Source organism: Lepidochelys olivacea (assembly GCF_965140295.1).
Source record: "Lepidochelys olivacea isolate rLepOli2 genome assembly, chromosome: 11".
NCBI lineage: Eukaryota > Metazoa > Chordata > Testudines > Cheloniidae > Lepidochelys > Lepidochelys olivacea.
In genome coordinates this window covers 12,689,743-12,699,463 of record NC_140421.1, presented here as the reverse complement: position 1 = coordinate 12,699,463, position 9,721 = coordinate 12,689,743, and the positions used below count along the sequence as shown (strand labels likewise).

Sequence of the window (9,721 nt, the reverse complement as noted above, 5' to 3'; positions counted from 1 at the left end):
CACTTTTCCTATTTGCTGAAGTTCAAGGACTCATTTGGGCAGAGTTACACTTTTCAGGTCCTTCTGCATCTGCAGTGGAGAGGTCAAGATTTGGCCATAAATTGTTTCAGTGGGAGCAAGATCAGACATAATTCCTTAGTGTTTAATGTAAACTAGCACTTATAGTGCAATTCGGCATTTCTTATTTAGGGAAAACACCTATTAAAATCAGTGGTAGTTTTATTTGTGTGAGGAATGCAAGATCAGGCTCATAACATTTGTAGATAACCTTGTGATTAAAAGGTTCAAGGATTTTTGAGCTAACTGAAAAAGAGCAGTGCATGGGAAATGGAATTGTCTAATGAGAAAGAGGCAAAAGCAAAAAGGAAACCCCCTGCATAAAAATCTAAAGGTTTCAAGTTCAGCATTTTCCAATCTCTTGTCTAAAAGGCACCTCACTTTTTAAAGATGTTTTTTGAGCTACAGGGCCTAACCTATCTCCCAGCCTTTCATCCTTCCTTTTTCTATCATTTTATGGCAGCAAGAGGCCCTAAACGTTCTGGCTGTCAATCCAATCTCTTTTCCCACAAGCCTCAAAGCTGCAAGTGCATTTACTCTGTGTGGCAATTTGAGACTTGAATGCAGATTGCAAGAAAATAAAACAAGAACTGACTCCATATTGAGAAAGATCCATGTGACTTTTTTTGTACTAATGACCAGGAGAAAGTTTGTGGCTTACAAAGTACACAGATTTTAGAAAAGTTGTTGGGATTTTTAACTGAACTCCCATAAACATAAGAACGGCCATACTGATTCAGACTAAAGGTCCATCTAGCCCAGGTCCCGTCTTCCGACAGTGGCCAATGCCAGGTGCCCCAGAGGGAATGAACAGAACAGGGAATCATCAAGTGATCTATCCCCTGTTGCCCATTCCCAACTTTTGACAAACAGAGGCTAGGGACACCATCCCTGCCCATCCTGGCTAATAGCCATTGATAGACCTATCCTGTATTAATTTATCTAGTTCTTTTTTGAACCCTGTTATAGTCTTGGCCTTCACAACATCCTCTGGCAAGGAGTTCCACAGGTTGGCTGTGCATTGTGTGAAAAAAATACTTTTTTTGTTTTAAACTTGCTGCCTATTAATTTCATTTGGTGGCCCCTAGTTCATGTGTTATGAGAAGGAGTAACTAGCACTTCCTTATTTACTTTCTCCACACCAGTCATGATTTTATAGCCCTCTATATGTCCCCTTAGTAGTCTCTTTTGCAAGATGAAAAGTCCCAGTCTTATTAATCTCTCCTCCTACGGAAGCTGTTCCATACTCCTAATCATTTTTGTTGCCCTTTTCTAAACCTTTTCCAATATATCTTTGAGATGGGACAGCCACATCTGCAACTAATATTCAAGATGTGGGTGTACCATGGATTTATATAGAGGCAATATGATACTTAAGGGCAGCACAATCAAAGCAGATAAGTGAAATGTCCTCAAGAGCCAACTTTTACAAGTAGGGAGAAGGGAAGTATGAATAGTCCTGCAGTGAGAAAATACCCGAGTGCCGCAACTCATGTAGGAAACCCATCGGTGGCTGTAGTCTGGAGGAGCTTCTGCTGCCAATGCTAACGCCATGTTGCAGTCTTGCTGAGGAGGTGATTCTATTCTCTGATTTGTGGGAGGTGCCGGTGATTTGCTTAGAAAAGTGGAATGGGTTCCAGATGATCCATAATATCCAGCCCTTGACAAGCCTTTCCCTTCCAAGTCCTCCAGATGGACTCCTGCCTCCCCTCCACTTCGGAGTGCTTGGCTCTCCCTCCTCATTGATAGTGCCTGTTATGCTGCCTCTGACCCTCCCCGTTACAGTGTCTCTCTTCTCTGACTGCAGGTCCCAGATCCCCAGAACCCATTCTTTTATCTAAGTTACACAGGGCTGAGCATCTCTGAATGTGCTCTTGCTGGCTTCTGTGTCCACTAGCAAAATATACTGCCCCACCCGAAGGGCAGAGGAGGCCCTACCTTCACTTCAGTCAATGTGATTTCATTGTGTAGGGCAAGCATATTGCTGGGATCCCACAGAAAGGTAGAGGGCTCCTGCATGCTATGAATTTGGGCTTTGAAGGGGGTGAAAGACAGAAGCCCTGAGGCTATCGTAGTTCTTGTGGAGTGACTACATCACTTGGCGGTGGAGAGAATTCCTCTCTGCCCACCAACCAACTCCTGGGGATATTCCCGGGGCACAGCCTAGTCACTTGGACTGTGTGCTGGATTTTGCTACTGCCCCTAAGTGATTTCTCTAGATAGACTAGATAGCACAGGTTATTGGACCAAGCCCTTTGCCTCGAGAAATCCCAACGCCATGAATGAAGGGTTTACTATTATCTGGCTTGGTAACATCAGTGGTATTGCCTGCTCCAGGCATGCAGATAGTTCTCAGCACTGACAGAACTTACCCACGAACCTGGACAGAATATACTGCATTGCTGATTATCAGATCCACCCCCCCACAGGGCTGGCCTTACAATTTGTAGGGTCCCCAAGCTATTGGAGCAGGAGGAGGAAAAACACTAGGCAGTGAGTTGCCTCTTCCCCTTTTTAGCCGCAGGACCGGAAGAAGATTTGGCCAGCCAATGAATTGCCTAGGACATAAAAATAACCTCATGGATGCTTTGGTAGTGGAGGCCTTGAAGTGCCTGGAGCGAGATTTATGAATCTGGAAGTGTAATAAGCAACCAATTTTAAACACTGAAAACCATTTTGAAGCTGTAAACACAAAGATGAACCCACTATTCTTTCTGCACTTTGACCAGCTTTGGATGAACTTTGGGCCAAGCAATTTCAGAGCTAGAAATGGAACAGGATCCTTTTATATATATATTATACCCACACACCCACCCCCACACCCACCCCCCATATGTAAATTGAACAACCTGATAGAAAAAAAATCATCTAATTTACAGATACGGCAAAAATCAGACATAGCCTTTTCTCAGTGCACAGGTTTTGGAAAAGATTTCTGTACAATGTTTATAAAATGTTTTAAAAAACCATCAGCGTCTCATTGTGCTTAGTCAAAACAGCTTTCTGGCGCAGTGAATTCACTGCCTTAACCGAAGCTCTAAAAGTTACTGCATGGTGGTTTGATATAGCAGAAAGCTCTGGAATCCCACTAGTATTCTCATCTGGAGAGGTATGCGTGAGCAATAACATGTAATGACAGCATGTCTGAAATCACATTGTATTTAAATCAGTTAACCACAAAAGCTTATATTACAATGAATAGGGCCTGATCCTGCATGCCCTCTGCAGACTGAGTCCCCATTGATGTCAATGGGAGTCATGTGTATTAAGGGCTTGCAAAGTCCAGCCTGTAACTGGCACTTGGCTAGCAATGATTTCAGCAAAATCTGAATCCAACACAGTTTTGCAGTAAATGCCGACTGCCTAGGGTCAACCTAGTTTTACTCCACCAATCACTACTCTCTTCCAAATCAGTCTGGCAAGATCGTGAGGCTGTCTTATAAGGCTGCCTTTCAGAAAAACAAGGCAACAGTATTTTGGCTCCCATTTTAAACACCCTGTTTATATTATGGACATTATAACCAGAAGATTGCTTGCTTTCCAAGAACAGCCTTGTCAAGAGGGTGTGCATGCAGACTTAACAGCACCTACAGTAACTTTGGTTCTGAGTAACTGGACAGATACTGCAACCATGAGTTACATCCCTCAGTTTGGGAAACCACATGAAATGTATGTAATACTTAATACAGAATTATATACAGACAGATTCTGCCTTGTGTCTGTTTATACTGTATGCCTTGCCTCAGGCCCAGCTGTGTAGTATCACAGGACCACACAGCATCACGTTCCCGGGTTCATCCTGCTCATTATGAAGCTCTTAACATTGGGAACTGGATGCACATCATACTGGTGTCTGCGGCGCTCAATGAAGCAAGCCAGACGGGAGGTATCCAGTGGGATTTTGGAATAGCTGCCATTGTGAGGCTGCAGCCAAGGATGCTGTAAACAAGTGGCTGCTGTTGGCCTCCTCCTGAAGTCTTCCTGGAGGATAACATTGATGAAGTCTCTGGCTGCATGACTCACATCACAGAAATACTCATGAGGGAAGCTGAAATCCACTCTGCACACATTTATACAGGTCTCCTCTTTGCTTTCATCCAGGAATGGAGAGACACCACTTAACATGACGTAGGTGAGGACCCCAATGCTCCAGATGTCCGTGCCCAGTGAGACAGGGGCACCTTGGATAACTTCAGGAGCTGCAAACTCAGGGTTTCCAAGCAGCTGATGAACATGGTAATGACCTGTGATCTGAACTGCATCTTCCAAGTCTATAAGCTTGACACGAGGCACTGGGATCCTTAAGTCAATGAGCAGATTTTCTGGCTGTTGAAATTTTAAAACAGACTAAATTGTAGGATTGTTTTGTAAATTAAATTTGTGGCTTTCACTTTAAGAGAAGTCAATATCAGTGGTTCTCAACCAGAGGCCCAGGGTCCCCTGGGGGGCTGTGAGCAGGTTTCAGGGGGTCCACTAAGCAGGGCCAGTGTTAGACTTGCTGGGGCCCAGAGCAGAAAGCTGCATAGGCCCCTGCATGGAGCTGAAGCTTGGGGTCCTGAGACCCTCCACCTGGGGCTGAAGTAGAATTCTGAGCAACTTAGCTTCACGGTGCCCCGTGGCATGGAGCCCTGGGCAACTGCCCAGCTTGCTAACCCATAACACCGGCCGTGGCTTTTATATGCAGAAAACTAGTTATTGTGGCACAGGTGGGCCGTGGAGTTTTTATAGCATGTTTGGGGGAGGTGGGGGGCCTCAGAAAGAAAAAGGTTGAGAACTCCTGGTCTACACCAATATTGAGCTTTGCTTTTCATGTGTAGTAGCTCATCAAGACTTATACTGAATCAGAGATGTGAAATACCAACCAGGACACTGAATGCCTGGGAACAAATTCAGCTCCCATTTAAACAGCTGTTAAGGCAGAACAACACCTTTAGTATCAATAGAGTTATTCGGGTTTTACACCAGTGTAATGGAGCAGGACTTGACTCTTGGTTTCTAGGAGATACGTTTATTTTTCCCAAATTAATCTTCCTAGAGCAATTATATATGGATATAATTATTTGTCTTCCAAACAAGAGTATAGGAGTTTTTTGTGGTTTCCTCCTACTCACAGCTATTTCATCATTTCTTATGGCTCTCTCCCTCTGGCTGTCTCCCTCCTTTTGCACTTTCCCCAGGAGTTTTCATTTGAACCGTGGATTCAGCTCTCATCTAGCTTGTGATAACTTTCAAATTTATTTCTTCACCATCATCTACTCATACCTCTCTGCTGGTCTCTGTCTCCTCATCCTCATGCAGTTCTTACTGCTACCTCAAGCTCAACATGTCTTAAAATTAAACAAATCATAGAGCTTTCCAAACACTCTCCTCTCTCCCCGTTCTCAAATCATTGTTGGCAACACCAGCATCCCTTCCTTCACCCAGTTTTATAAGTGCATGACTCAGTCTACGGACTACTGTGACTTCTGCCCCTCTTGCTTCTCACTTACCAGCACAGTTTTGTTCCCATCAATGCATCTCTGAATGACTCAAGTGATGGGGACTCCCACCACTTGCTTTGGGAAGCTACCCTATGGTCTAACAAAGTTGCTAATTTAGGATTCAGTGTAATTTCTAAGTAATTTGCAGGAACATCAATAGACTTCCTGAAAGCTCCTATGGGTCCAGCAAAGAACATAAAAATACATATTGAAAAGCATTTTGAGTAGCTTAGCCAATTGGGACTTAACCTTTTTATATGTTATTTTGGAAAAAAGATTTGGTCATGGGCAATGGAAGAACCAAAGCACCACCTGCAAGGACACATTTCTGGTCTGATGATTCCAGGAGACTCCTCCACTGAGCTGAGTCTATTACTAGGGATTGAGTCACTAAGTGGAAAGGGAATTCATATAAGAGGGCAGGTTGGTGCCTTAGTGTCTATTTTTGATTGCCATTTAAGTCTGCACCTGCACTTTGTATAAAAATAAATCAATCCCAAAACAACCAATACAACCTTAACTGCTACCCAGGGCAGCTTGAGCCAAGGTTTGTGTCAATCCCCAATGAAATTCTAGTGACTGTATTCTGTGCTAGTTACAATCAGTCAAAAGAATTGGAATGCCAATAAGTAAAACATTACAATAATGAATTCAGGACATTATCTGTCAGACTCTGACAGCAGAGCTGCCTCCTGCCAGGTGTGTTAGCAAAACAAGGTTTGATTCATGTTAATGACACTATGGACTTTCGAGCCTCCCTAATTCTCCAAAATGCAGTTGGGAAAATCCTTTTTCCCCTCTGATGAAGTCACTCCCCTCCTTGAATCTCTCCGCGGGGCTCCTGTCCCATCCCATTCAAGTTTAAGCTCCTTGCCCTCACCTTCAAGGCTTTGCACTACTATACTCTTGTCTGCCTCTCTGCTCTTTTCTTTTCATAGTCCCTACTTTGCTCCTCCTGCCCAACTTCTCCCTTTGCATCCTTCTCCTACTCTTCTCTTTTTCGCAAGAGCAACTTTTCTCATGTGCCAGGCATCCACTCTCCTAACCAAATCCCTCCTTAAAACATGGCTCTTCCACAAAGCCCAGCAGTATAAACCCATGAAACAGGGAAGGGATGTCTTACATATTAAAAGGAAGAAAGAAATCCTGCACCACCCGTGTGATCAGCCTGTCCGCTGGCCGCCTGGCGCTTTTTTGATCTGAGCTGTCTATTTAGACTGTAAACTCATTAGGTCACACACTGTGTCTCCTAAGCATTCTGGGGCGGTGCTTGACCAATGAACAGCTTCATCCTCTTTTCTTCCTACCTTTATATCTAAATGAGCCACTCTGCAATTGTGAAGATATTGTAAGGCTTCCATTGTGTCTCTTATGTAGAAAGCTACTTTTTCCTCCATCAGTTCATCATGATTCATCAGATAATCCAAGAGACGGCCATCATCCATACTAAAAACAAATAAAAAACCCAGCTTGAAAAAAAAAATCACATGAAACCTCCAGGAACGGCTAATATTAGAAAATATAACTGCAAATGACCTAAAAATGGAGGAAACTAAAATGTAAGGCTCAGCATGTAGCTAATGATCGCTAAAGACACTGGCAGGCCATGAAAGCGGTAGCATGATTATTTCTCAACCATTAATTTATCAACGGTCTTTGAAAAATCTAAAGCAGCCTCAAGATATCGTAATTTGCTCAAAAACTGATTCAACATATGGTGGCAATTTCTCTGAAAGCAAATACATGTATTTACTGGGATTGGTCTATTTATCTGTAGAGCTGATGAATAAAGCTGTAAAAAAAACCCGAAATTTTCAAATGAAAATATTTTCCTTTTGAAAATGCACACACTGAAAGATGTCCACCCAGGTCTATTTAACTGTGTAAATATATATACACATAGCCCACATGTATTTCATGGGACAGTCTATCTCAGTAGCATTTTACAATAATAACATCAAGCTCTTTTAATCATTAGATTTCAAAGCAGGCCACTATTATTATCCCCATTTGACAGCTGCGGAAACTGAGGCACAGGGAGGACAGTGACTTCCCCAAGGTAATCCTGCAGGTTAGTGGCAGAGCCAGGACTAGAACTCAGGAGTCTTAAACCATTGCTCTGTCCACTAAGCCACCTTGTCTCCAAAAACCTTTTCTTTACAGAGCAAGGGCACTTGCCTATGTTTTATAGTGACAAATGCAGTGCAGCATTTGGGTGAGATTTGACTGATATATATTTGAACACAATTATTAAAAAATGGACAGAGTGGGCCAAATTAATCTCTGATGTATTCCCACTGCCTTCAGTGGAGTAACATCAAACATGAACTTGTCCCAATGATTCTTAGTTTCCTTTAATCCATAGATGAGACAGTAGAAGACCAGTGTGTAACGGGTGCTGTACTTGGAACTATAATCTAAAAAAAGGGGCAGCGGGTGAAATCCTAGGCTCACTGAAGTCAATGGGACAGCCTCACTTAAATCCTGATCCTGCCAGGTACTTACAGCTCTAAAACTAAGATATAGGACGTGGGCGACTCATAGGTATCGTGGATCGTTATGTACTGAGGATGCTGCAAATGCTGTAACAAAGCTGCTTCGTGTGCTGCCTGCTCTTTCTTTTTCATTTTTTTACTAATGAATTTCACGGCGACATCCTTCCTGGTGGCTTTGTGAATACATTTCTTTACTATGGAGAATCGACCCCTGGAAGACATGACAATGAAGACGATCCATGAATAAATCATGTCTGTTTTTTCAGTGCAATAACAGTGATTTTCAAAGAGTTATTGGATTCAGCGCATTAATATTTTACAAGGAATCAGATAGGTCTAGTTATTCATAATATTTCCCTACAAAGAACTTATGTTCCCTATCCTGGGAGTTGAGATTTTTTGGGATGAGCAAAAGGTATCATTTCTCTTTGTACAGTCATTGTGCTGTTGTCTAATAATCTCCCGCAGGTTCAATTTGCAGCTGCTACTTTTTCTTTTAAATAAGCACAAAAATATTTTCTTAATAAAAACTACAATTCTCAGGAAGCCAAAAGAGCCCCCTCCCCATTAATTAACAATATTTAATCATTTCACCTAGTCATTTCAGATAAGATAAAGTGATTATGAGGGACAAGCAGCAGTAAATCACTTATACAGGGTAGGTGAGACTTGTCCAAAGCTGTCCACAATCGTTCCGCAGTGGAGGAACAAAGTGAAATACTCCTGTCTTGTAACTAGTAAAGTAGTTAAAGAATCCATATACTGATCAGACAGATACTAGATGAATTGTACATCGCCCTACAGAGCCACAATAGAACCATAACCCATTAGCCCCAGAAACACTGGCTTCCACCTCTTGACCTAAAGCAGCTCTCTTAGACTGCCCTAGTAGTAGATCCCTTATCTTTATATATTGGCCAACCCCTAGAGGGTGACCTCACACAAAGTATTCTACATTACCCATTTGGGCTCCAGTTCAATAGATCATCTCTATTCAGCAAAGCACTTGCATGCATGATTAACTTTAATCATGCACTTAAATACTTTGTTGGATAGTGATGGACTTAAGCACACGCCTAAGCACTTTGCTGAACTAGGGCGCTGAGAAATAAGTATATCAAGATTGGCTGGATTATCAGGATATCAAAAGCCCAGGTCAAACTAGAGAAATGAGAGCAGATGCTAGCAAAAACTTCCAATGACAGATACAGATTTCCACAACTAATAGGTTAGGAGTTCACATTCAGCCATTCATTTCTGAATGACACTCCTCAGACTACATTCTAAACTCTGTCTTGAAAGTGACATATTTTGTACTGATTTTATTGCACAACACCATGAAAAAAAATGGCATTTTTGAAAAGGCAAGAAGGAGATGCTGCATTTACTTGGTAGCTATAAAAAGAACCCTAAACATTCTCCTGATGGGAAAGCTTCACCTGGTTGTTTTTGTGTTTTATTACAATGCTAATATTACCTCCCAATCTCATGCAATTCCATATAAGCAAAGTCAAAGTTTTCTTTCCATGAAACAGTGGCACCATCAGCGGCAGCATCTTTGGGGAAAAACATTCAAGAAAGATCCAGGTTAAGAAAAGTTTCCTAGGTAACATAAAACATGTTTGATTGATCATATAGCATGAAAAATTTTAAGTGTCTTAAAAGAAAAACTAACAATTAAAAGTCCGT

At 42.1% G+C, this 9,721-nt stretch overlaps 1 protein-coding gene across 4 annotated transcripts in view; it reads right to left on the bottom strand.

The window, feature by feature from the left end:
- Window positions 1-201: 201 nt before the first annotated feature.
- Window positions 202-9,721, bottom strand: part of KALRN (kalirin RhoGEF kinase) — a 765,876-nt gene continuing 756,356 nt past the window's right edge. For all 4 annotated transcript variants that reach the window (XM_084643219.1, XM_084643220.1, XM_084643221.1 and 1 more), the window contains 4 exons: window positions 9,510-9,588; window positions 8,043-8,243; window positions 6,845-6,983; window positions 202-4,383 (listed from right to left, as the gene is read on the bottom strand). In XM_084643219.1, coding sequence (XP_084499345.1) covers window positions 3,838-4,383; window positions 6,845-6,983; window positions 8,043-8,243; window positions 9,510-9,588 — 965 coding nt within the window. In that variant the 3' untranslated portion in view covers window positions 202-3,837. The remainder of the gene's footprint in view (window positions 4,384-6,844; window positions 6,984-8,042; window positions 8,244-9,509; window positions 9,589-9,721) is intronic.